The sequence below is a fragment of the Suillus subaureus genome (assembly GCF_016647635.1).
Source record: "Suillus subaureus strain MN1 chromosome Unknown BJ212scaffold_5, whole genome shotgun sequence".
NCBI lineage: Eukaryota > Fungi > Basidiomycota > Agaricomycetes > Boletales > Suillaceae > Suillus > Suillus subaureus.
Window position 1 is genome coordinate 1,682,915 of NW_024538561.1, and position 26,611 is coordinate 1,709,525.

General features: G+C 49.3%; 9 protein-coding genes across 9 annotated transcripts; 4 read left to right on the top strand and 5 right to left on the bottom strand.

Annotated features, from left to right (window-relative positions):
* Positions 1–430: 430 nt before the first annotated feature.
* Positions 431–1,295, bottom strand: BJ212DRAFT_1263998 (uncharacterized protein; the record flags this gene model as incomplete). Its single annotated transcript, XM_041330391.1, has 4 exons — positions 431–523; positions 582–690; positions 748–812; positions 873–1,295. 4 exons carry the CDS (start codon positions 1,293–1,295, stop codon positions 431–433), a joined length of 690 nt encoding a protein of 229 aa, XP_041197344.1.
* A 1,095-nt stretch (positions 1,296–2,390) lies between these two features.
* On the top strand, positions 2,391–5,844 carry BJ212DRAFT_1477342 (uncharacterized protein; the record flags this gene model as incomplete). The annotated part of the gene is made up of 3 exons (XM_041339532.1): positions 2,391–2,499; positions 2,544–3,468; positions 3,516–5,844. The coding sequence occupies 3 exons, from the start codon at positions 2,391–2,393 to the stop codon at positions 5,842–5,844; spliced, it is 3,363 nt and encodes a 1,120-aa protein (XP_041197345.1).
* A 501-nt stretch (positions 5,845–6,345) lies between these two features.
* Positions 6,346–13,947, bottom strand: BJ212DRAFT_1263514 (pre-mRNA-processing-splicing factor; the record flags this gene model as incomplete). The annotated part of the gene is made up of 11 exons (XM_041330355.1): positions 6,346–7,392; positions 7,442–7,687; positions 7,741–8,520; positions 8,574–9,165; positions 9,223–9,523; positions 9,581–10,871; positions 10,926–11,202; positions 11,254–11,945; positions 12,002–12,259; positions 12,313–13,698; positions 13,750–13,947. The coding sequence occupies 11 exons, from the start codon at positions 13,945–13,947 to the stop codon at positions 6,346–6,348; spliced, it is 7,068 nt and encodes a 2,355-aa protein (XP_041197346.1).
* A 1,702-nt stretch (positions 13,948–15,649) lies between these two features.
* On the top strand, positions 15,650–16,451 carry BJ212DRAFT_1331577 (uncharacterized protein). Its single transcript, XM_041334771.1, has 2 exons — positions 15,650–16,088; positions 16,139–16,451. The coding sequence occupies exons 1-2, from the start codon at positions 15,945–15,947 to the stop codon at positions 16,232–16,234; spliced, it is 240 nt and encodes a 79-aa protein (XP_041197347.1). The 5' UTR covers positions 15,650–15,944; the 3' UTR covers positions 16,235–16,451.
* On the bottom strand, positions 16,413–17,414 carry BJ212DRAFT_1264057 (uncharacterized protein; the record flags this gene model as incomplete). Its single annotated transcript, XM_041330396.1, has 4 exons — positions 16,413–16,616; positions 16,673–16,813; positions 16,875–17,088; positions 17,161–17,414. The coding sequence occupies 4 exons, from the start codon at positions 17,412–17,414 to the stop codon at positions 16,413–16,415; spliced, it is 813 nt and encodes a 270-aa protein (XP_041197348.1).
* Positions 17,415–18,633: 1,219 nt separating this feature from the next.
* BJ212DRAFT_839530 (uncharacterized protein) lies at positions 18,634–19,991 on the bottom strand. Its single transcript, XM_041344178.1, has 6 exons — positions 19,802–19,991; positions 19,710–19,750; positions 19,634–19,656; positions 19,427–19,575; positions 18,776–19,304; positions 18,634–18,724 (listed from the first exon to the last, which is right to left on the bottom strand). The coding sequence occupies exons 1-5, from the start codon at positions 19,931–19,933 to the stop codon at positions 18,783–18,785; spliced, it is 867 nt and encodes a 288-aa protein (XP_041197349.1). The 5' UTR covers positions 19,934–19,991; the 3' UTR covers positions 18,634–18,724; positions 18,776–18,782.
* Positions 19,992–21,719: 1,728 nt separating this feature from the next.
* BJ212DRAFT_1477347 (uncharacterized protein) lies at positions 21,720–23,380 on the top strand (the record flags this gene model as incomplete). The annotated part of the gene is made up of 2 exons (XM_041339533.1): positions 21,720–21,917; positions 21,971–23,380. The coding sequence occupies 2 exons, from the start codon at positions 21,720–21,722 to the stop codon at positions 23,378–23,380; spliced, it is 1,608 nt and encodes a 535-aa protein (XP_041197350.1).
* A 12-nt stretch (positions 23,381–23,392) lies between these two features.
* Positions 23,393–25,121, bottom strand: BJ212DRAFT_1331594 (uncharacterized protein). Its single transcript, XM_041334772.1, has 5 exons — positions 25,002–25,121; positions 24,514–24,930; positions 23,896–24,459; positions 23,807–23,850; positions 23,393–23,754 (listed from the first exon to the last, which is right to left on the bottom strand). Exons 1-5 carry the CDS (start codon positions 25,087–25,089, stop codon positions 23,503–23,505), a joined length of 1,365 nt encoding a protein of 454 aa, XP_041197351.1. The 5' UTR covers positions 25,090–25,121; the 3' UTR covers positions 23,393–23,502.
* Positions 25,122–25,753: 632 nt separating this feature from the next.
* Positions 25,754–26,299, top strand: BJ212DRAFT_839720 (uncharacterized protein). Its single transcript, XM_041344180.1, has 2 exons — positions 25,754–25,958; positions 26,017–26,299. The coding sequence occupies exons 1-2, from the start codon at positions 25,867–25,869 to the stop codon at positions 26,198–26,200; spliced, it is 276 nt and encodes a 91-aa protein (XP_041197352.1). The 5' UTR covers positions 25,754–25,866; the 3' UTR covers positions 26,201–26,299.
* Positions 26,300–26,611: the final 312 nt, after the last annotated feature.

Sequence of the window (26,611 nt, forward strand, 5' to 3'; positions counted from 1 at the left end):
CTGATTTTAATAGCGAGTGGCGAGTATGACAAGAAGGATCATCGTATCTGCAGATTTACGTCAAAGTTATGCCATGCTATCTGAGGTCAGATACAAATGTGAGTAGGAACGTTGAACGATGGCAAGGCCCAGACTCGGAGTCACTCGGTATTCAATAGTTACTATGGAAAGCAACACCAACCTGACCGCCTTGACGAGCTTCAGCGTTGAAATTAAAGGCGATCCAACCACATCTAAATCTAAATCAAATACTTGGAACAAGACGCACAGCGTCGGATAACGCCTCGGCACAGCAGTACCTGCAAATTGATGTACTTGAGGGGGATTATCGGAAATAACCTATAGGAAAAACGCAGGGTAATACTATATCACAAAAGACCGCGGGCATCCAGCAATAATAAATAACATAATCTTCAGATTAAATGATATATCACCAAAGGAACGGAATAACCCGTGCAGGCACCTTCTGCATATACGCACGGTATTCCGCAGCAACAGCAGGGTCTTGCATGATAAGATCCTCCTAAAAACAAAAGACAATCAACCCCTGTATACAGCACAGACTCGGACGAGATACCCACCTCGATAGGCATCTTCACAGCAAACGCGCCAGTAACAATACCCAATCCTACAAGCGGTGCATAAGACCAGGTCATCAGAGTAAAAAGCAGCCCTTGGATGAGCACGCCCCTGTCATAAGGGAGACGTCAGAACCCAATCTCCCAGCAGATGACACAAGAGACTCACGTGTACAGCGGGTGACGAACCACCGCATATTGACCCGTCTGCACGATTCTAGGCTTCTCGCGTCTCTGAAGAGGGGCAGCGAGCTTTATGTCTTGTACACGTATGAAAAAAAAGACGGCACGCACCCCGATCACGTGCCACTGATTCCCGAGGTGCATCATTGTGCGTCCAGTGAACCTGAGGAGCACAAAGGTCGCTGCGCATGCTGCGACTCTCAGCCCCACTTGATTTTCGTGTTTGAAATGGGTATTAGGAAGACTCATGCGCTGCATCCACGCAGGCTGCACGAAGCGGTTAAATGGGACGCATAGGATGTATGTCACGGGTGGGATGAAGAACGAGAGACCGTGTATTGGGGATATGATCTTGCCGATGAAAGAAGTTGGAGTGGTGCGGATGCTACCTGCTTCTGCGTTAGCGACTGGGGCGGTTGTACGTATACGGGATATGAGATACTGGAGATATCGGAAGGTGGTGAATACGGCGAGTCCTTCTACGGTTTGGGCGGATGATGGAAGAGCACTAGTGAGGCCGGCGATGTAATACATACTGGACTTGGATATCAGTTGATGAATTTGCGGTTGATTGATTCCAATTTCCGTGGTACGATGGTACATTTATAACATGTTTTGGCGCTCATGTTCTGGTATGTCAAACAGGTTAACAGGACTGGCCTCTATCACTGGTGGGGTCCTCATGACAAAGACCGTCAGACGGTGTGAATATCACTGACAAAGTCTATTTGGAGTTACCTCTGTAACAGTTGAGGCTGTGCTACGACGAGCCGATATTAATAGAAGTTGATTTGAAGGCAGTAGTCCTCGTGCCAGGAGTCATGATCACAAGGTGATGACCACCAGCTTTAACTGGTGTGGTAGAAGCGCACTATTCCAGGTATATCAGTATGATAAGAACTGACGTACAAATGCGCACGCAACCAGTGCAAGGTTCAGCAATGGAAACTCACGTAAGTACATTGCATGGACAAGCCCACTAACATGATTTATTGGCATGTTAAGATATCATTCAGGAGGTGGTCTTACGAGCTGGGTAAGTGGATACAGTCAAATATTGATCGCAGCACCTAGGATAAAAGAAGACTAGAACTGGACCCGAAACGATATTAATTGCGAGGCTTGGGTTGTTACGGTGGAACATTGCACGGAGTATATGCGGTGTGGAAGACGGGCGCTCCGCACTGGACGGCACCGCCAAGTTGATGATCAGAGGAATTTCGTTGTCTTCCAATAATGATGAAGAGACTGGAAGGCCGAGGTTTAAGCCGTAGTCGGTGACAGTCGTGGCGATAGTTCATGTACGTGAAACATTAAGGACCTGACAGCATATGTCATAAGTAGCATACAATTTTATGTCAAAGAGCATTTCAACGTTGACCTCATGAACTCACCATCGTTGTCGTTGTCGCCCTCGCCATCGTCGATGGAGTTGATGAATCCATGGAGCAAGGTTGGTGTTTTGCGTTGGCATTGAAATAGAAGCGTGATTTCTGACCTGTGTACTATCACTGCCCTGACTGAAATTTGACTACTGCCACGTTAAACTCGTCACACATCGCCGCTGGTCGTCGTTGTTATCCCTCTCAGTCGCTTTCATCTCAGACTACACTCGAATCACCGGCCACGATGCCAATTCATTTCTTCACTGAATCACAACGGGATGGTCGTGCAAGTCTAACCCGAGAACCGAAGGGAAAGGAGAGGGAATATGTTGATCACGTCGAATTTCCCTATGGTGCGTCGCAAGCTGACCCGCGAGCTCGAGCTTACATTCTGTAGATCAAGACTCTGCTGCAGTGTTGACCGGGTCCGCTAGCATCTCATCTCATGAATCATTAAGATATCCCTATTTGTATCCTGCTCAGCAACCAAAATCACCTCCAAAGCCCACATCTCCAAGAAAACCTCGCACTTCCCTCCTATTCTCTCTCGTTCGTAAAAAGACTGGTCCCAGTGGCCATGTTTCTCAATACGCGCATCCCATCGTCATGCCAGGCGTCATGGAAATATCCCGCCCATATTCCTATGTTCAAGAGGAAGAGGAGCGAGAGAGACTCAGAGATGCTGCTGCTCAGAGTATTGGTCTCGTCGACTATGCTGCCACTGAACACCAAGAGGATACTCGAGAGGACCAAGTACCGACATCTGCAACCATTGATTCACATATATCCTTACCTTCTCCCCCTATGCCTTCATCACCCATACCCTCATCAACCCCAACCCTCTTACCTCATCTCCCCCCCTTTCCTACAACCCTCGCTTCCCTCACATCACGAATCACACTCACCGGCACATTTCCCAAATTCTGTCCCTCGTCCTCTCTCCTCGTATACGCCCTCGCAAAGCAGTGGAAGACAAGGTCCATAGTCCTCACGACTGCGACCTCGGCCGCATCCCAGACAGTCACACATCTCCATCTTTTCAAATCAAATATTCCCTCATCCTCGGAGCTTCACCGCTTACCTATCACCCAAGACACTGCTATTTACGTTACAGAGCAATCCGGACCCAGTGTGAACTATACCCGAACCAACAGCCTTAGTAAACGCGACAGCAGGAGCGGAGCAAGAGGCAGCGGAGGCAAGTCAAATGGCTCAGTCGTTGCTATTGAGCAAGGCAACATTATCTGGCATTTCGAAATGCAGGATCCGAGCGAGAGACAGAAGTGGATTGGTGCCATAAAGGCAGTTGTCCTGGGTCAAAGGTGAGTTGCGTCGCGTCGCTGGGTCCTGATTTAACACCCCTCTCCAGATCCATGCGTGCAGGTATCACTGCATCACCCCACCTCAGTGGGCACGAACCCCGCGGGGACATGGATGTCATGCTCTCCATGCGACTCCAAGCATCATTATCTTCCGCCGCATCCCCTATATCACCCCCAGCTTCATCAACCCACACCTCATCATCTCCTCCACCTGTTTTGGCAGGTTCCCCTTCCCTCTCACCGCCCACATCCCCAATTAGAGCGTCTCTGTCGTTCGAAGGCATGCGTTCCCAACCGCACACACGGTCTTCGACACCCAACCTACCCGCACCCACCGAGCCCTTCACGCGCGCATCAAGTATCAGATCAACCAAGAAATCCCAAAGCCAAAGTTCCAACGCACATAGATCCAACTCAAACTCTGACTCCTCCCCAACGCCTTCCATCCACCTCCAATCCAAGCGCTCAGGCAACATCTCCCCTATCCAACTCTCCCAAACGCACTCTTCTAAATCCTCCACATCTACTACCAAGACTATCAAAGGCATGTTCACGCCTCGTTCTCGTTCGCCGTCCTTGTCTCTCAACGGACACAGTCATGAGCGCGAAAGTGAGCATGCAGAAGAGAGCTTTGGGACCGTGGGGAGTAGTTTAATGGGTATCACTAGTGGCGTGGGCATGAGCACCAAGAGGAGCAGCTCGCCGATGCGCCGTTCGGACTCCCCCGTTCCTAGCGTGGCATCGTCAGGACCCGACGAATCTAGTGTGCACCTGTCAAACGGGAGTACACACAATGGGAGTTTGTCTAATGGTGTAGGTGTGACCCCGAGTATGTGCTGCTCGAGCATCAACGGGAGCTTGTCTAATGGGACCCCGAGCACGTGCTGTGCGAGCATCAATGGTATTCCAGCTTGTGATCTCAAGATCGTCAAAGAAGATGAACGGTGGGCTCCTTCGCCGTCCACAACTCCACCTCTGTCGCACACGCTTTTCCACCCGCTTTCCCACTCACACTCACACTCGCATTCTCTCCACCCGCCCCCGTGGTACAAGAAGCAGACTTTCGTACACTCACTCACAGACGCGCTATGCCAGCAAATGGACACAAATACTACGCCTAGCATGCAGATCTCCACCGTGACCGAGGGCAGCTCAGGTACCGCAGTCACCCCACGTTCCATTACCCCCACACCCACACCCACGCCTAACCCAGCACGTCTATCCGTGCAAACAATTTCCACTACAACTTCCACTGTCGAAAGATCGGGCTCATCAGCTTCATCCTCTGCGCCTTCTCGTCGGTGGTCTCGTACCCTCCCGAAGCGGTTAACGCCCCCCAGCGGCCCGCTACCGCTGACGCCACAAGCGCCGTGCGAGTCTGAGCCGAGCGTAAGTCCTAGCAGTGCAGGTTCTGCGAATGCTAGTGCTGCTTTTTGGAAGAGGACGAGCGCGTCGAGTAGCGTGAGCAGTGCGAGTGTGAGATCGGGGAGTGTGCGGCGGACAAGTACGGTTGGGTCTTTTGGCTCAGGCATTGGTATGGGTATTGGTGGTGGTGGAAGTATTGGCGTGGGGAGTAAACGCCGCTCGATGCCTCCTCCGCGCCCTGCTCCGAGCTTTGCGCCCCCGCCTGCGCCTGAGCAACAACAACAGCCCCAATCCCAGCCCCAGAAAACGCTGTTCAGAACGTCTGTAGCTCAGCGCGCGTTGAGGCTCAGCCTGACTGCACCTCCTCGTCCACCACCTTCAGGTGTCCTTCCACCGCGTCCAGACGAACCTGCGTACGCACATCACCGCAACAGCGGAGAATTATCAATACAGACATCAATTCCTCCTCGTCCTGACAGCGCCGCTTCTGCACGGAGTATGTCTATCAAGCAGCGTCTGAGGATTCTCAGTGCTCCGTCACCTCCGTCGCCTGTCATCGCACTGCACGATACTGATACTGACAACGAACTCACACCTCACCAAATCGTGCATCCCGTGATTATTAGGCCCCTTCCTGGTAGTAGGAGCAGGAGCAGGAGCCCCATCAGCAGTCGCAGTAGCACCAATAGCACCACCAATTCCCGACCCTCAACGCCTCCCCTCCCAGGCACCCCCATAACAACGATGCAGAATCACCCAAACTTCTTGTCGATAAACACGCACACCTCGCTTCCGGCGATCCCACTACGTAATCCGCTCCGTCCGCCACAGCCGCAGCGCCTCCCGAGCGCTCCAGAGATAATGGCGTTATCGCCACCTCCGAGACGAGGGAGTACGCAGCTTATGGTGCAGTGTCTTGCTGATGGCGGGGAGGAAAGGGAGACGGTAGAGGGCGAGCTTCCTGATTTTTCGGATATTCGGGTGCATGCAGGATCGGTTGGGAGTGAATAAGACGTGTAGAATGGGGGTAATGATGATCCCTCGCATTTTTCTGTCACGAGCTTTGAACTTGACTTGCTGAACTTTTTCATTCAACCCCCTTTTGCAGTTGTCGAGTTCGTGTCTTCTTGCATTTTCTTTCTTTCGTGGTGGTGCATATCGTTAACTTAGTCCATATAAATACAAATTCAATGTACAATGTACACATACATTACATATATGCCAGCATCTCCTCGAGGCGCTGTGCTGTGTCGCGTCGTTCATCATTGAGGAATTGATGATTGGTAGCCCTTGTAGAATCGGATATTTTGGTCTTATGTTTTCATTGAAAAGACATGTCCAGCTCAAGCTTCGACTCAATTTTGACAACCCTACGGGCAAAAAAATAGCTTATGACAGGGGTGAGGCACAAAGAAAACAACATAATATTGTGTGGATTAACTATTTCATACAAGTGAGATTTTCGTATGCAGCTACATGAAAACAGCAAGTCAAGCAAAGAGTAGTAATAAATCAAGCGAAACTGTTTTCAACGTCAGCACTATCATCCCCTTGCTCGAGGTTCGCAAACGTCAAGAACGCAGCGGGCCGGTGATCCTCTGCCCAGAACAACAATGGCGTGTCTAGTGTTACAGCAAATGGCAAGTTGGCCGACCACAATTGGGTAAGACCAATCCCGTAGTTCCAGACTTTGCCTTCGGGCACGAGTGTCATCCCAAGAATACGGTCAGACAACAGGAGCTGCACCCGCTCCGACATGTTAGGGTTGAAGCCAGGTGGGTTGGCAGAATTATCCACGTTCTTGCGGCCCCACTCGAAGCCAGGCACCGTCAGCTGATGGGCGGACAGCGAGACTGAACCAGGAGTGAAGGAAGCAGCGATACAGATTGATGAAGAGCTCCACTCTGGGTGGTTAGCCATCAATTTGGCTTGGGTGGTGACGTCTGTAGGAGAGAGATGGTTGAGCTCAAGCGCTTGCGTCTTGATCCACCCGAGAGGTTCGAGATCCTTGAGGAGGAAGTCGTCCTTCGGCAACTGGTTGGGCAACTCAACGCTATTGTTGCTTCCACGCTGAGGTACCCATACAACTGCCTTGATCTCCTTGACCTGCTTGTTGTCTGGCGGCGATACACCGTACAAGAAGGCCGCAACCTGAGTGCGAAGATCTGCCGCAGTAATGAATGCCCGCAAGATATTCTTCGGCAACACATAGGTGTACGAAGCAGCGTCATCCTTGACATCATCATTGGAGACATAGATATGTTGCAGACGGAGGGGAAGATGCGTGGCAGAGATGGCACGGACACGCCAATCAGATTTGCTGCTAAACACCTGCTGTTCGTAGTTGGTCGTCGTGACGGTCTGAATCGTATCACCGTGAACGTTGGTAGTCTGAGTCTGCACAGCGGTGACTTGACCCTGCGCCTCGCTACTCTTCTCGAGCTCAGCCATCTGCTGGCGCTGTACGGAGGGAGCGGCAATCTCTTGACCAAGAATGATGTCACGAATCTCACTGGCAGTCAAGGATGCAATGTTGACGCTGTTCCGCTTGCCGAAATCCTTGAACTCGATATGAGTTAAAGTTCAAAAAGTGTGTGGTATTACTTACTGCCAAGATAAGATCCTTCATTGCGACCTCAACCTTGATCCATTCATCATCTGTAAGAGTGGGCCAGACGAAGTGTGGCTCTGTAATGGTTGACTTGTCCGGGTGCAAAATAATCTTTGCCTTCTCGTTGTTGACGTGCAAGCCACGAAGGAGGAGGATAAGACGAGAGAAGGCGGTGTAGCTGGACACCGACTTGAGCCAGTCGTCGTACAAGCTGAACAGGACCATTTGAGGTTGTGTAGCACGCTATGAGAAACAGCATCGGCAACGAAGATGCAAATACGCATGGACTAACTTACTAAGATCAAGTCACCAAACTTCTCCATCTTCATGCAAGCCTGGAAGGGCAATTGCAACTCACTTCCCTTGATAACGATATTCGGGAAATCAAGCAAGTGAACCTCGAGAGGGTCCAACATGCCCTTGCGAGTGACGATGACCTGCTTCGGCTGTTCTTCGACAGGCAGTGAACGAACTAATGCAGCCACTTCTTCGGCAGTCTTCCACTTCGCGAGTTGACCAAGACGCTTCTGACCAGCCCAGACACTGGTGTGAATGATCTTCAGGAACAACTGTCCAGAACGTGGATTGAAGATGAAGATAGCACCGTTAATCGGTTTAGTCGTCAAGTTGCCCTCGAATGTCTTGTGGATAGTAACACGATATACGTTAGTGTCGTCAACGAACCAAATGATCTGGTTCGAGAATAGTTCCGAGTAGTTCTGGCTGTTGAGGTAAGGCTCTGTAGGCTCAGAAGAGTACAACTGGAGACCCTTGCGAATACGCTCGCGCAAGACGTGGCATGCCGGGTTGGCCTTCATGATCTTGGCCATGGCCTGCTGGATCAGAGGCTTCATACCGGGGAACCAGTTGCCGTACGCAGACCACAGGTTATAGGCTAGATCCATGCCGATCATAACACCAGTTGGCGAGGGGTAGATACTCATAGAGTCAGACACGTAGTCCAAGAATTTGGCACGAGTATACCGCTCGATATCATGGGTGTCGAAGTCGCCCCAACGAAGCTGAACGTCGATCCAGTACTTGTTGCTGGTTGTGCCATCCAAAACGTCCTTGTTCTAAAGAAACCGAACGATTAGATCAGTCCAAAAAAGTATGAAAAGTGACCTACGTCTGTAACCAGCGAAGGCCGAGAGATGTTCCACTTGTAGGCCGAGAACAGCAAGATATCGGCGCAAGACGAATTCATCTTATAACTCTTACGAGGGTGAATAGTCTCCTTTTGTACTGTCTCGATCTGGAGAGGCTCTAGCTCTTGATCGAAGACCTGACACAAGTCCATGACTACACTTTCGTGAATCTTCTGCCACAAGTGCGCACGGAAGATCTGAATCAGCGAGATCTTAAGGGTGGGGATCTTGCCGTGCATGAAAATACCCGTCAGGTCAAGCTGGACCTGGAAACCGACATACACGTTGGCGCGGTTGATGGTCGGACTCCACCAAAGTGTGAACCGACGGTTAGGGATCTGGTTAAGACCTGACCTCTGAGCGTTGGTAAGCTTCTTGTATCGCATAGACTCTTCGAATCCAGACGCTTTCTCCCAGAAGAGACCCTCCCAGGTGGGGAAGTAAGTTCCTTTGAAGAGCGTGTGCTCCAAGATACCCTCAACACCACCCAGTGCAGCAATGACATCAACACGGTAGTTGTTCAGTTGCCAGAGCTTTCCGTCATGGCGCTGAGATGTCCACCAGAAGGGGTTGCTAAAATAGCCATCTCATTAGTCGACAATAAATCCAGACAGCTGGAGAGCGACTCACTGTTTGAGCAACTGGTACTGCTTCCAATCCGTACGCACACGCCAACCTCGGTCATATGCCAATGTGTGACGATCCTTTTGGAAGAGGGTGTTGATGCGAGGAATACCGCGATCCCAGCTATCTTCAAGATCTTCGAGGGTGAGGCGACGGTTCTGGGCATTGGCCTCCTTCCGCTTCATGGAGTATTCAGACCAAACACGAGCCGAATCCAAAAATTCTGCCTCCCATGGCTGAAGGTATCTGTACAAGTTCGGAATCAACTGGTCCTCCTCGTGGGTCATACCAGCACGGAAATGTGTGACTGATAAAACGAACTATTGAGCCAGATAAGGGTTATAAAACAAGAGAGAGAACGAACCTCCAACATCAGTTTGCTTGGACCATCGCAAGTCACTCTGCGGGATAAGGACGTGACCCATCGAAAGCATTCCAAGGCCACCAAGCTCCTTCGGTGTATAGAAGACGACAGGAGGGAAACGAGACGGCATCTTACTGTTCAAGCCGATCTTGACACGAGTTTGGATCTTGTTCTCTGCCTTGACAAGAGAATCTAAGAGCTCGTTTGTGTGGATGACGGCCTCACGGTAGTAGGTCATCAAACCGATCAGCGCAGTGTTCCACTTGTTGACGATCTTCGAGAAAGTGGTGGAACCGGAGCTCATGAGGACCTGACGGATACGGTTGTTGAATTGCTGGACACCATCATCAGAAACACGGAGGAACGCCTGCGCAGTTCTCTCCTTGGTCTGCTCGTTGGTGAGATTCCACACAGCGTCCTTCAACGAGAACTGCTCGCCACCCATCGTCCTAATCTTGGGCAAGATACGAACCTCGAAGCCACACATCGAGAACAACAACTGTGGGTTGTCTTTCGAGTAAACGCTGACAAAGGTGTCCTCCCACTCGATGGTGGTGAGTGAGCGCGGGAGGCTGTTCTTAACGTTCCAGAAGACCGCTCTTCCGAGATTGACATCATGTTTGATAAGACGCATACGACAATCACGAGGCCAGCAGCGCTTGTTGTTGTACCCGATGACGTTGTTGTTGGTCGGGTCAGGGTTGGCACTAAGATAGCGTTGGATCAGGTCCCTTGCCTCATCAGCGCTGAAGCGGAAGAGGATGTGCAAGCGATCAACGTAACGGGAGTATAAGCGGATGGGGTGCCGAGTCTCTGTCGCCGAGTCACGGTACTGCAAAAAGTTGTTAGGCATCTGTGGAGGACCAGCCATCTCGCTAGCTCGCTGCAAGCCAAGAATGAGGAGATCAAGGACGAGACCATAGTACTGGAAGACGAAGGCAGAGAATTGAAGGCCACGGATGAGACCGAATGCATTCGTGTGCGCCATGTCCTTGTAGGTCAGTACCGTGTTGTTCTTTGCAGTGATGTAATCTGCCAAGTTGTGATCAAGAATGAGCCGGAGAAGACGGTTCAGCAGGGTCAGGTCGATCTTCTCGTACACCTTGGAGAAGACGGTCTCCATCATCACGTTGCACTCGCCCTCACTCGTCTCCCAGATGTCTGTCAAGTTGTTAATGCCCTGGCACCACTTGTACACAAGCAACGGCGGTGGCTCCGTGTCGGCAGGTTTTATCCAGGCAGGGAACAACCCTCTTTTATCGGCCTCGAAGAACAGGAATTGATCAAGATACTGTGTAGTATCAACGTTAGCATGGCATATAACAAAGTAAATGCTGAAACTTACGGCGTCTGTAATCTTCTCAACGGGCTCAATGTCGTAGCACGGAATGAGTTTGTCGTAGGTGTCAAAGAACTCAATACCAGCCTCCTTGAATGCACGCTGGGTGAGAAGCAGTCGCTTGATGCGCGATAGACATTCGTGCGGATTGTCATACGCCTGCTCAATGAGGGCAAGCTCTTCACGCTGCGACTGGTTAAGGCGACCCTTGACCGAGTAAGCCTCCTTCAACTTTTCAAGTGCAAGTACAAGTAGCTTCGTGTCGTGCTTGTACGACAGAGGACTAGAGAGAACGGTGAGTTCACAACGTGCAAAACATATCTGGCTCACTTACGGGAATGGTATAGGAGCAAATTTGCGGCTCTCTAGCCAGTGAACAGTCGCTGTGTAAATTGCAACAGCCTCCTCCGCACTGATATACGGCCCATCCTTCAAATACCCATGCTGCCTCTCCTGCTCTGCTTTCAAGTACAGACGAGTCAGCCGACCCAGGTTTTTCTTCACTACCGCCTTATCAACCGTAGCACCCCGACGGATACGCTCCCGATTATAGTGTGCAACCGAGCACCACCAATCAGCCTTGCTCTTGATGTATCGTAGGATAATGTTCTCAATCGCAGTGGGCATTCCAGGGACTTTCCATGGGATGTTCGCTTTCCAGCAACGCCACGCCTCAGAGAGATGCTGCAGAATCGTCTTCGACTTGTTCTGTTTGATGGACTCGGGCATCATGTCGAGAATGTCATGCATGACAGCCGCACGTAACTCAAGGTCGTAGTGAGACTCGACACGTTGCTTTGTCACAGTCTTTGCGATGCCCTTGCTGTTGCGTCCCTCAAACTGGCGCGCGAGGAGGTTACCGAGCCAGCGCTCGAGTAGCGGTACAATGCCTCGCATGAAGAAAAGCCAGACACGCCAGCCAGGAGCCCAGAAGCCGTTTCCAGGACCCTTGCCGACAGGGCCAGTATTAAAGCGATAATAGATCAAGTGCTTGAGATCTTTTGTCATGCGGACTTGTCTCATGAGCTGGATGAGTAAAAATCAATAAAAGAAACTTCGACTATAACAGTAATTATGCGAACCTTGTACTTGTACCGATACATACCAGTCAGTGCCCCAATGTGTGCAAAGATATACTGCAGCGCGTCTGCGAGCTGGAAAGCATCAACATTACCAAGGCGGAACTGAACATGGGCATCAACGACAAGCTTTGTAAGACGCAGAATCTCGCGACACAAATGGAAGGCGTTTCCGAAGCGAGACTTTTTGCGTTCCTTCGTAGTAAGCGTCTTCACTGGCTTCAAGTTCATGTTATAGTCGAGATGCAAGTAGTTCAAGTTCTGAAAATGGATATTAGCTTCGATGTACCCCAGCGGTCTCTACGAAAGCCTACCTTTCTGTGAATAAGGAGGTTAAGCATGTTATACCCTTGTCTGCACACCTGCAAACCGGCTTCCACCCAGTCAAGCTTTGTCGTCTGGAAGAACTTCGTCGCCTTCAACTGCCGGAAGAGATTCTTTTTAGTCATCGCCTTCTCAGGTCGACTCTTGAGCTCGTTGAGGACGAAGCACTTGAGCAACTTCTGGTACGATACGCGAACTTTGACTGGCTGGTTGGGAGGACAGTGCTCCAAATACCAGTTCTTCACCAAAGGTATGTCCTGCGCACGACGCATGCGACCGGAGCGACGATTATAAGGCTCAGGCGCCCACCATAAAGCAATGCCATCAGCAGTGAGGTCGTTTTCGAGGGGCTTGTCTTCAAGGAATGGCTGTACATCATCGGGCAGCTCAAAGTTGTCGTCATCAGCACCGTTCGGACCGAAGATAGAGTCCTCATGAGAGACGAGCGGTGCATTCTTGGGAGTAGCGCCGCGTAGAGAAATAGGGTTGATGAGAGGGTCAAAATAGAAGGCGGGCAGGTCGGGATCATCAGTGCGAATATAAACATTCTTGGGCGCATGATACGGAGAGAGGTGAACAGAGCGCGGGAGAGAGTTATAGAGATGCGGGAAGGCAACCTTGTACTCGGTGCGGATTTGTTGACGAATGATAACTTTATTGACATCATTGAACTCATTCCAATCTTCGTCGAAAGCATCCATGTCACGGTATAATGGCTCAAATTTCGGCCCTCCAGGAATTGCCAAGTTGAGAGCTTTTGCAGTGAAGAAGGATTTCTTGTCGAAAAGATAGCTCGCGTTGCTATCAGGTTGGTCTGACAACAGGGTTCTCCCAAGACGATATAAATTCGCCATGACAGGTAGTGTGAGTTGCCAATAACGATATGAGGGACCATTGACTGCAGGTGTGTCCACTAGCGGCTTTGGGTCGTAGAACCAATCAATAATGGCAGAATCCTCCTCTGAATCGAGCTCCAGCTGAATGGCTTCAAGAGGTTCAACATCCAGTACGTTGTCACCATAATCCAGCGGTGGCTCTTCATCATCAAAAGGTGGGAATCGCATACGCTTGAAATGTCTACGATCACGCTTCTCTCGACGCATGGCTAGCCACATGGAACTCCATTGGGCATGATAAACAGGTTCGATAATGCGGGGAATTTCATTGACGAAAGTGATTGCGCCAGTGATATGATAAAGGACGGGCACCTCGCGAACCTGCTCCCAAGGGTATGGAATGTTTTCAAGCAGCTTCATTACAGCGTGAGGGACGTATTTCAAGGCGCCGAGGTGGACACGCTTATCATTGCGAAACTTGCGGTTGCTCATGTCACCGTGGTCCTTGATAATTTTACGGACGTGCTCCGGAGGCAAATCCTGCGCAATCATTATTGAATACGTGTAAAATTACATACCAATTGAACATACCTGTTTTCCCATATCAACGTATCCTCCTTTGCGCTTTTCGCCATAGCGCTTCTTCTGCATGGACACCCATTTCTGCGACTTTTGTGCAAGGACTTCGGGAGGCACCTTTGAGGTGGACGCCTGTGGAAATCCTGGCGGTGGTGGCATGCCTGGAGGTGGGGGCGGCAAACCAGGAGGAGGGCGAATGAACGAACTCATCGTCGTCGATGTTGAGGGCGACGGTGAAAGTTTGGTAGATGACTAATTACCAGTTCTGTTGATTTAAAACTCAGACCTTCGCGGGGTTCAAAATGTACTTTGTCGAGTAGATGTTTCATGACCATCATCCTTAGAGACCAAGCGGCTGAGAAGAGCTTGAAGCTTGAAGCCCAAAGCAGAGTTCCTGTCTCTTCCTGAGGGGCTTCAGTCCTACACTCTATACTTCCTTTTGTAGCAAGATATTATTCGTTTCATCCATGCCAAGTCACAATCTATTCGTCGGTGTCAATCTGAAAAGCCCGTTGCCGGTATGCTCAGGTTTTTGCCAGGCAAACGTGTCATCCTCTAGGCTCCAGTACGTCATAGAACTTGGTCAACATCTGCTCTCCGTCCCCATCTTGGATATCGTTTCTATTTCTAAGCACCTCCAACTCTTAGCTTGAGGGGTAAAGCCCACGCATAATTCAAGTTTGACTTCCACTCTTTCCAAACAGTCTCCATACTAGAACAATCTTGCATAATAGACTCAATAACCTTCGCCAATAAGCATCTTCATCTCTAGGACGATGATGGTTACTCGAGCTACCTGTCCAAGACCTTTCTAATACTGCCAAAGCCCTCACCAAGTAATCAACGTCATTCGTATCCAGGATTGCTCTGTTCAGTTCCCAGTGCATACATCCTTGGTGTGTTCATGCATCCAACACAAATTCTAATCGACATCTCGTATGCCATTGATCATGGTACTTCCAGGGGGAATATATTGTATGTTGACCTTAGAGCCCTGGATGGAAATGGTACTCACCTCGAAACCGCAGGACGGACGTGATTTCTGCCTACCGCACAGGACATCGAGTCCGCAACTGCACAGGGTTCGGGAAGGCATATCGCTCTCCTGCGCCAACTCACTAGATGATACGTATGATACTGCAGGCAGCACTACGTACAGGCTCACGTAGTGGTTTCAACTGTGGGACTAGGACTAGTGGCAGTTAGCAACGTTCAATGCAAGCCATTGACAGACATGGTCGAAGACTTGACAGTTGACATTCATTTCAAGTAAACCAATCTCAGAGACACAGTATTATCAAATGACTATAAGCCGCTCCATCTTTATTTTGTCGAAACGATAGATTGCTCATTTCCAACGATGATGCTAGCTTCTATTCAGTCGAGGATATGTCCTAGGCGCCACAATTGCTGGCATGCTACCTTTTGCCTATATCAGCGACGCACAGACAATGCCTCCAGAACGATGACATAGCGCACATCTCACAACCGCAGACGCAAGCACGACAAACGACATAGACCTCAGACCCTAAACATCAACTGTTATGCTTTGTAGCATTCCACCCATGGCTTGTCTTCGTCGTTTTTACTAAACTTTCTGCTCAGAAGGAATGGCGGTGATAATACCATGGAAATACTAGGTCCTTACAAATTCGCGTGTGTTCCGAGACTCCTGGCAAGCATGCATTGACCGGAATCAAGTTGTACACTGTTGTACAGGCATTCCCTATGACGGGTGTCATGAAGTATAAATTACATATGATGGACTTCAACCCATTAGCAGAGTCTTCGATGCTAATGAGTTGATCGAAATGTGGCTCACCAAGGATGCTTCACACAATGGATCCGGCGGCCCAGGACAACGCAGGCTTCCCAAACCAGCCCAACAAACTAAATACTATTTTTATTTATTCTGCAGTCAACATTGGATAGGGTCGGAGTCATCGAGATGTAGAGCGGCCAGTACTTTGTAAAAGAATGTCACGTTTCCGTTGGAACGGAGAGAAGGGTGAGCATTGCAGACCTACTCGAGCGATCTTCAAGGAGTGACGAGTAACTGCGATCCTCCTGGCAATGGTACTTATATCGGTGCAAGAAAATATTCCAAAGCCAACTCTGAAGACTACCTAGCGTCATAAATATGTCTAAAGCAAGAGACGTCTGAGTCTAAATATGATACGATACGTTGGGGATCTCGAACAATTGTGATGAACAGAATTTATGGTCTGTCCTTACTCCTGGGCATACGTTCAATCCAAGTAAGCGCAACCTTCCAAGCTACCGCCGTAACGTTGTTTATCCTCTACCACTGCAAACCGCAGCGATTTGGCATCTATTCGAAGCGGAGTCCACTTGAATGTGGTTCGTCAAAGTATTCCCAATGTGAAATGTCGACTCGAACCTTCCAACACGACAGTTTGACAGTATCAAAATCGCAAACACGTCTCGTTTAACGGCGTGGCTGGCCATACGCGCCGTCCATGCGTCGCCGACCTGAGTGGCATGGACTTATCTCTGTTCACAAATGATAGTTAGTGAATGTCTTTTCAAAGTAAGGACGTCTCACGCGATAGATATATTAGGCCTAGAGCCAGCATAAATGCAGTCCATTTTCACAGCCGGCAGCGAGTGATCACTCGTCCCTATTTGAAAACGTCAATGCACTATCCTCGTGGTCATACAAACACTCTACCAGCGTGACAGTACGGAATTTCGTCCTCCTTGTGACCCCACCACATCACAGGCGACCACTCATCCACGAGGTTTGCGAGTGTCTGGAGGTGGCCATATGCAGCTGGCTGGGGGCCGTGCGGTTGGCGTAATGAGACAAGAGTAAAGAAACAGGCAAATACGAATAATGCTATGCACAAGTTCCAGATCTACATAAGTGTGAGGATCTGTAGTGGTTGCAAGTACCTAGACTATGAGCGCGAACCTGGATTGTGTGCATATAGAATGCGACTCCGAGTGTCTGTGCATAGGTACCGGTTTGCGATTTGAATGCAAGCCCAAACATCCAATCTATATCGTACATAATGTCGTTCAAGAACATTGACCAAAAGCTGAGTGCGATAAACTCACGTAGCACAGGTTTCGTCACGAAAAGTATAAGACAGAGCGGATTGGCGAAAGCCGACTTCAACGGGTTCGTCGCTGACCTTAAGTCCTTTTGTTCCACTAGCGCATCTCCAATGTCTTTCATCCCGAATGACATCCACGATGAGCTCCGAGCAATGCAGCCCAAATGTCAACGGTCCCTGGAAACCTGCCACATTGGCAAGGCACAAAATCCACCATGGTCCATTCCCAGAAAGCGGCATCCCGTAGATCACCGCATTAGAAAAATGGTCACTAGGGAAGAACGACCACGATTTTGAGGTCATCTTGACGGGGTAGTTGCTTTCATACTTATCGTAGAAGTACATGGCCAGCGTAGCCCACCCAGCATATGCTGCAACGAGGCCCCAAAGAGACATGATAACTTTTCGGATGCTAGGGTGGGCATGCCACGCCGAGGGCTGTGTGTCCGACGGTTTCGCTGGACCTACGAGCACATCTAGGTCGGACACCGCACGCATGCACCGGAAAGGTACCGGGATCAATTTTGTGTGGTGGAACAGAGCAGCGGCCAAGTGGAAAGATGAGGAGCTCCATGTCAATATCTTAACAGCCCGCATGCCTAACCATGCGATCACCACCTGGAGAAAGAGTGCGATACCCAATAGCAGGAGAGGCAACCCCCAGATGCTAGAGGGATAGACAACCTGACCAGATCTCATCTCAAAGGCTGAGTCGTCAGATAACGTAACGAGCGAGGCCGAGCTGTAGGATACAATAAGGAGGATAGCCATGATGCCATTAAACAGCGCTCCGTTAGGGTTTCTCCATCCACGAGCTGCAGTCAGAAGACGCAGATTGGAGTTGAAACGGAGCCGAGATTCTGAGGCAAGTGCAGAGCGTAGTGAGATGCCATGTACGAACCCAGTGGATTCGGTGCATAAAGTGACAATTAAGCTTAGCACCAGGGCTATCATCTCTCTCTGCAGTTGGCTGCTCAGCATTACCGCCATTCCAGCCATCACGCCGTCTTCTTTGTCAGTGGCCATAATGGCAATGCCTACAATGATACAACAGCAGCTGATGACACCAGAACACACCATTCCAACAAGGGCGTATGTGCGGCTTGTCGGACTACGGTCGTAGAGTTCGGTTCCAGTCTCAGTGGTGGACGTCGTGTCAGATATGAGGAAGCCAAGGTCATCCTGGGGATTCGGCAGCGCATCACATGAAAGAAGACTTGTTGGATCCCAATAGTCACGGTGTTCTGTCGGTTTGGAAGAAGTTGTTGCCATGGGAGAGCCGAGTATTGGAGAATCAGCTCATTGACATGCAGATTAGGTATATATAGCCTTCAGCAAATGATAGCACAGCCTCATCTGAGTGCATGTAAGTCGGAGTTGGAGCATCACTCAGTGTGATGGAAGGGCGGTAACTCGAGTCTCGAGGCGGCGTTTGTGGGGATGCTATGCACCACAAAATCCTCAAGTGGCACTGGAAGGGCCTATCAGACACGTCAAGTGACACAGTAAAATCATTCTCTTTCTCAAGGACGTAGACTGGTCAGCGTGGTCATGCATGGATCAGGAGTCCACCCACAGCGCTCACGTGATTACGACTGCCCCAGGTTTACAAGGCATAAACCATTCGAACCCTCTTCTGTTTTGGAGCTGCATAGCAGAAATACGAATGAGAGCATAGCCGGAAACCAATTCTGGTCGATATCACCAAGTGAGATCTAGTGATATTCGGGCCAAGTCTGAGCTGGACACAAAATTTCAAATACCCTATTGCTCGTATGATGATGTGTCATCCAGCTCGATATAGCTCTTGCGCGGAAACGCATCGAAGAATTAGGAGTATCCTGCCGTTGCACCATGGTATGAATGTACAAAAGTCCACAAGTAATGAAACGAAGAAAGTGGATAGTCTGAAGAAGCGACAGTCAACAGATATCCAGTTCATGAGAGAAAAGCCTCACGCTCTGTTCAGCCTGATTTGCCCTTCTTGTACGTTCCGTACGGTCCCACCGTGCCCGGTGCACCACCTAGTATTTTCTTTTGTGGCTGCAGGGGCTGAAGAGGATGCTTGATTGATCCAGGACGCGGTCCGAGCAGGCGCGAGTTGTCTACTGCATAATCTGTGACATTCCATTTAGTGTCAGCCTCGATCTCATGTACCTCCATCCCCAGCATTCTCCGCAATACAGAGTTTTCTCGTTCCAACCGGGCGAGCTCACAGTCCCTCTCAAGAGACCAATCCTTTTTTTCTTCGAAATCAAACTCCTCCGCATCGCCTTGCTTTGCTTCAGGCGAAGGAGTCTCAGCAACTTCGGTATCCTCGCCATTCAGTACGCGCATGAGATGGCGAAGTGTATTTGATATCCGCCCGAGAGCCGCGGATTGGGCAGTACTAGCCGACAGTGCACGGAGAAGGCCTTCCGACTCCCTGGCAATAAGCTTGGATTCGTATTCGCGAATGAGAGCGAGTTCGTGTTCTTGGACGTCACGCTGCAGATTAATTACCGCGGGTAACACATGTACATAGGGCGGCGGATCGAGGCGAGGGAAGAAAGAGGTCATATTTTCGTTGGTTATCAATGAGCTGCCATGCCGTGAATATGTACACGTACAGCTCTTGTGCGGAATGCACTCATTACGCTTTCGAGTGTCTGCTCATACTCCCGAATGAGCGCACCGAGCTGTTTATTGTCGTGCTGCAGCGTCTGATTCTCAGCTGCGAGAGAGGTGTTCATGCGCTCTAGTTCTCCGTCGTACGCATCTGCGTTCAAGGAAAGAATCAGTCCAGTAAATATATGTCAGCAATGAGTAGGACAAACCTTGAACCTTGTCGAGATTGAACCTACGGCATGGTCAGTCCAATCTACGAATACCGCTCAACATTCATGCTCCCACCTGCGAAGGACAAATCCGGTTTGTGTATGTGCCGCTTGATTCTATGGTTCTATCAATCGAGGCTTTCTGACTTTACTCAAAGGAGGCAGAACCTTTATAGCACCAGCTGAGGCATGGAGCGAAATTGATATAGAACGGTTCTGCGTAAGCTGTTCAGAAAGTTCTTGGACACTGTTGAACAAGCGAATAAGATCATTCTCGCTGTTTCCGTCGACGATCGTCATGTCATAAAGACAAAGGAGAAGAGGGGGGTCGTATGATGCTACGAGGGGTCGCAAGTCAAGAGTACTATTAAGCTTACAGTTGCACTAATTAATTGCTACCAATCGTTAACGTTGTTTGCTAATATCAAGTAGCTTGAGCTACTAGTCACTATCATTTGCACGAATCTGCCAATCTCATCATTACAGCCCTGCAGCCGGCGCATCAGTTTATTGTATTGCCCATACCTCCAATTGATTGTCTGGCGAGTCCGCCGTCTTCTCTTGACGTACTAGGATCTAGATTGGCACATCGCTTTAAGGAAACCATATGATTCAAGAACCCTGGCCCGCTAGTATACAAGTATTACTACATGTTCACCTGAAGACGTTACTTACTTTAACGGGACCCGAAACAACTCGAAAACCAAAACACACATACATTACTATTGCCTCCGTGCCGCGCTAGTTTTCTCATTTCGGCTTCGCTCAACTTGTAAACCCGGAGTGAGTTGGTGGCTCCGCAATTGCCTAGACTCAGATTTGACCGTGTTGAAGCTTGGCAAGGTATGTGAGCTCCTTTAAGCAACGGTCAATTTCATCTTAACCGCTATATTTTCATAGGATCGGATTTCTGAATTCTGATGCCTGTCCGGGTTTCGGTAGCACAAGCCGCCTTGATTGCCACGCACCGCTTCAAGTCCCAACAGCATTTTGTACCGGCCAACCTTTCGCGGTAAGGTAGTACATATCTGAGTCAGTAGCCGCAGCTTGGGAGCTCGGTCTCTATTTTCCAAAGCAAAATCATGCAGCTGTATGTAAACTCTGCTCGGCTGCATCCTAGACTTCAGATGCGGCAGGTCCAGAAATTCTTCAAAAAAACTTTTCAGATCACCGCCGTTTGCGATAGTATTTGTGCCGTTGATGCGCTTCCCGAAGCAGGGAAATAGTTCATGATCCGTACATGTGAGCATGGCGCTGCACTGCACTTCTTACGGCGGTAAACATCGCAGTGAGTCATTCTCGTCTAGTTGAATGCTATCAGGCCCAGGTCTCGACCTCTTACTTTAACTTAAAGCGAACTCGAGTCACAATCTCAGGTTCCGACACGTGCTACCTTCTCGGAACTTTCTTCTGCGGAGCGCATTGGCCCACTTGCAGCCGGGATCTCAACGCTGTTACACAAATATCCCCATGTCCACACACGAACTCTTGCTCTGAGTGTGCGACATATTTGGTCTATATTAATGGAGAACACAAAAGGATTTCAGCTAGCGCCACGATCATTTCTAGACTTGTGTCTAAAAGTCAGCCGTTTCAGGTCAAGGTTTCATCGCATTCATTTGAGAACACTCATACGATATCTTCTACCTTACTAGGCTGTATGGAATAATTGATAAGGAGTCATTCACGGACGTCCCTCGGATGATAGCGCCAGGCCTCGGCAACATTGAATTCTGGGCTTTGCCACACGGCTCATGTCCCTGCACGTCTTGGACGGCAAGACAATAGTTCCACGGTAGCTCCGCCAATGAATTATCATCCCAGCCTTCTACTTCTCACGACCTCCCATGCCAAACTGTCTCATGGCATGAATGACAGTATATCATAGAATCCTTCCAGTACAAAGCTTTTTGTTTCGCTGAAGCCTCATCACCCTCGATAACGAACCATCACCTCTGCAAATAAGTGCCTATCTTTGCACGAGGCGATTAATCGGTAGTGATCTGTCATCTATTATATTTGTCAACTCCCTGCTCTTGCTCAGCGCCTCAGGAGCCACACTCACATCTTCCCTCCCATATCTACCATGCATCACGCGTTGCTAGTTGATGAAATCCTGCTGAACATACTTGCCGCGCTACGAGAAGCAGACGCACCATACAGTCAGCTTAATGCTGTCGCTCGGACATGTCATTTCCTATCACCTCTGGCATTGGACTTCTTATGGTCTGAATTGCCAGACGCAAGGCCCTTGCTCCAATATATAAAACCAAGGATACCAAATGTGCGCGAACACTTGAATAATAGATACCTTGTTGGCTGACTTAATCCTCCAAGGACCCGCACATATCAGTACCATCCGCATCCTTCCAGCGCGCTGCGTCCCGTGTCCGTAAACTATCATGTCCCGCTCTGACATGTTCAGATACCCACTCCCAAATCGCCCTTACAGAACAACTACGATTATTGAGCATGATGGACATCACGACCTCGTTGTTTCCCTCCCTCCGTCGACTGTCATGGACTGACACTGATCAATCACGTTATGTGTATATCCGACTTTTCCTAAGTCCTACCCTGGAGTCGCTCGAGCTGGATTTCTTTTTCCATAAACCTCCCAACTTTCCCTTCCTAACTATACTGCCAAAACTCTGCCCCAACCTCCATAGCATGTCAATAAGCAAGCACCCTGTCATATCCTTATCAGAAGACGAGGGTCCCTCTGCCGTTCGGACGATTTGTCGGCTGCCTCGTCTCACTGCCTTAGAATGCAAGTCATCGACCATCAGCGAAGCAGATATTCTGCACCTATCTCAACTCAAGTCACTCGTGACGTTAAGCTTGGGTATCCCTTCGTGGGTGTCAAGCGACCGCAGAAGCTCAGCACCTCATAGTTCCAGGGCAGCCAAAGAATGTGCTGATTGCTTGTGGTTCTGCAACCTGCGCAATCTGCATCTTCGTGCATTTAGTATCCCAATTATCACATCCTTCTTGGAACCTGGATGCAGGCCTTTGCAGTCAGTTGTCTTCGACATCTCTGAAGCACCGACCACTGCTTCCTTAACAGAGTGTTTTAGCACACTTTATTCCAGTCACAATGAATGCAGCGCAATGCGTTCTATTAAAGTGCAAGACAGCCTTTCAAATGCTACATTCGGAGTCTCCCAATTTCTTCCCAACTCAAAGATTATCACAGCGGACGTATTCAAACCACTTTTCGCTTTCACCAAACTACGAATTTTTGATCTGGGCGTGTGCCTGTCATTTTCTCTGGGTGACTCGGACCTTACAGCAATGGCAAGCTCCTGGCCAGAACTTGAGGTCTTTTGCCTCAATGAGGGGCGTGGCTGGCATCTGTCCGCTTCTCAGCCTAGACCATTGATCACTGTCCGCGGTCTCCAATCGCTGTGCACTCTGTGCCCGAGGCTCTATCAAATTGCGATAGTCTTGAATGCCCTAGATCTATTTCTTCCCTGTCCCACAACGTCCCTGTTCTCACGGCAGGACACAGCTCTGGTTCGTAATTTGGCAGTGACCCGCCTAAGCTTAGGAGATTCGAGATTGGCCAATCCACAAGATGTCGCATGTGCCCTGTCCAGTATCTTTCCCTGCCTGAAGAAAATCAGTGCGTGGCAGTATCCTTTGGACACGTTGCCTGAAAGTCGGTATTATCGTAGGCTATGGGAAGAAGTAAACAATATCTTGCAGCAGCGTTCGAACAGGGACATTATAGCGGTAGCCAATTGATTTATATTAGACCATTAGTACAACTGTATACGAGAACTATTACGTGTATGAAGTTGTATGAAGTTATTCATGTTACCAGTACTGGTAATGTGTCGATTATCTGGATTCCAATCATGGGGGTATTAAATACTGGCTTGTGTCTGCTGAATCCAGTCGCGGCAGAAAAAAAAACCGAGTAGTTCTCTATCCGTTGTCGCCACTGATTGCACCGGATCACCAAGAAACTTAGCTGTAGGTTTCTTGCATCTATTACTGACACCATGCATTCGGCGCCGTGGATCGCAAAGACAGCGCCATGGATCATCGGCAACCGAGTATCGAGCTTTCAACCAATCAGGGCCCAACAATGGTTGTGTTTCTGCCTTTGGTGTTTGCTGTTGAATTACGTCAGGAAAGAACTGTTTGCAATCTAAACGTATGTCCGACCTTGAGGCTGCTCTGGCCTTCGAGTTGATGGTGCGATTGAAAAACTCCTTGTCGCTGAATCGTCTGGCAACCTTCCCGCATCACGGAACCTCCTTGCTGCTCGTTAAACGGTCTCGAACTGGATAGAACAGGAGTAGAGCCATTATCCTGTGGGACAGGAGGTCCGTAGAGATCATCACTGTCATCCTTCATGTGGACGTCGCCATGTTCAACGGGGGTTCCTGAAGGAGTATCTGTATGAGTACCCACTTCCTGCCCGTTTCCCCCAGGACTCTTCACCACCGAATCATAGTGAATATGTTCCTCTTCTTTAACAGGCAGTGAAGTGAATGGAGAGCAAACCCTTTCGGAGAACAAAGTAACAGAGCGAGAGGGAGGCGTATCTTCTTTTCTTGCGACAGGTTTTTCTATGAGTGAAGGATTTAAACGGTTTTCTTCTTTAGGCTGCTCCACTCCTGGTGGGTACCCGGACGAGACGACCTTCTTTCCATCTGGAGCACGGGCGTACTTGGGGGGCATAGCGGGCTGATCTAGATAGAGCTTCGTTTTATGAGGATAGTCACGGTCCGCTCTAGGACCATCAAGGTGTTGCTCTTGGAGCACACGTTTCACTTGGAGCCTTTTAACTGTAGTTGTCGGAAGTTTATGATTATCTGGAAAACGTAGACGGTCAGAGCGCAAAATCGCGGAGCGTAGGTCTTCAGCACCTATATTTCTCATCTGACTATCTGTATGATTGTCCTGATGTTGTTGGTGCTGACTGCCGTGGTCATTGTGTCGTGTGCGTTCAGCGGTATGGAGTATATGGGTGGTTGTTTCGATACTGAGTCCTGCTGGCCCACTGCCGCGAGTTGCAACGTTCGGATCGATTTTTCCCTTGTCCTTCGGAAGTACAAGCCCCAGCGATTCTTGCACCTGAACGGAGGGTGGTGGCTGTTGGTTGTCGTCCGGTCTTGGTCTCAGCGATTGAGCCGCAGTTTTGCTGCTGGTTTCAGCTGCCTGATTCTTCTTCTTACTACAACGTTTGCATATCCAACCATCGAGGCCATTGTCACGATCGCCTGCATTTTGGGAGCAGACGAGCTGAATGAGTTCATCGCTTTCGAGAGGAGGGGGGTGACATCCTAAGGACAAATAAAACGACGAGTATGTTTCCTATCAGATGTTCTGTCGTCACAAGCAACCAATCACTTACTATGATGCCAGTATTTGTGGCAGTTTCTGCACCGTAAAAGAAAGTTGGCGGGTGTGCTGCTGGACTGTGAACAGCGGTTGCAAGACATGGGACTTGTTATGTAAACTATGAACTCAGTGGTCCCGAACCCAATCCAAGTCTTTTCCCAAACAATAGAGCCACCGACTAGTAACAAAGCCCACTATACTACGCGCTTTACAGTACTTTCGGAGCACTCGCCTGCTACATCACATTATGTCAAATAGCTCATTCACGAAACACGAGCAACTTCAGCGACTTAAGCGACCTCAGCAAACCTGAATCTGTCGTCAATTTTCTTCAACAGAGATGTGAATGTAGCCACGCAAAATGCTCGAATATCCAAGGCGACTTATGCGGGCTCGACAAACAATAGAGCAGCTAGCGACAAGGCAAGAAAGATGAATCAAAACTCCACCAAGCGTACAAGACATGGACACATGAAGGGTTCTAGACGCGATGCTGAGGAATGCGCGTGAAACGGGTGGCGAAAGCTCCGAGTTTTACACTGCTATTTCTGCACTGTCCGGAAATCCACAAGTAAGTTGGCCTCGCCTGGACTTGGTTTATGTATCTCCTACGGCCACTGTATATTGAAACTTCGAAGCCAATATCTGTCATGCATACCAACGCGATATCCTCCTTGGTGGTCACAGCTAGATCCCCAACCAAGCCACGCCGACTTCTGACAACATCTCGATCAGTGTTACAACTGCCAATTTTCAACGACGTAGTGGATTTATGTAAGAGCTATGTGCGTTTTATTGGTAGAAAAAATGGCTTTTGGCGTTATAGTGATTTCCAATAGGTCAATTGGCGAGACGGCTATAGGCATACTGTTAGCGGTATGTGGGATAAAGAACAGATGCCCGCCGATAGCAATCAGGTTTTGACAACCTTGCACGCCACGCACATCCTGAAACGGGTCATCAGTGCCGGGTACGGATTTTTCTGCCAGGCCAGCATTACTTCTGATCCATCAAGTTGGATCACGCAGATACATGCTTCAGCTTGCAACGTGGGATATTATTCGTCGTTACTCAAGAATATCCGCAACTACTATTAGAAATATGGAAAGGCTTGTAGACGATTCTTCCAATGGCATGACCCTCTATTATAGTGTCCACACTGCCTTCGATAATCTGACAGTATACTTTGAACAGGCGGAGGAGAACCTGTAGGCTTTCGTTCTCGCAATGCCTCATATTAATCAGCGCTCCAGCGAGACAACGAGTACATAGCCAAGAAAGTTGGCGACAAAATCAATACACCCCGAGTTCCTCGGTAAAAGCATCACGTTCAGGAATCACGCTACCCCTGAACAAGATTTGTCGTCACCTATCCCTCGTTTCACCACCTTACACGCAAGTATTTTGCATATGAGCGTTGCATCCGAGGTATTCACACAGATCTCGGGCAAGTTTGATCGGGCAGCAGGAGGCGATGCCGGCATTCTGAAAAACAATGGGAATTCGGTGCATCAACTATTGTCTATGTGCGCCTCGTTAATTGCTTGGTATCTCACACCTTGCAGTTGCGTGGAGTTTGTGGTATAGAAGTTGTATTTATTCGTGTAAGCTTGAAAATTGCAT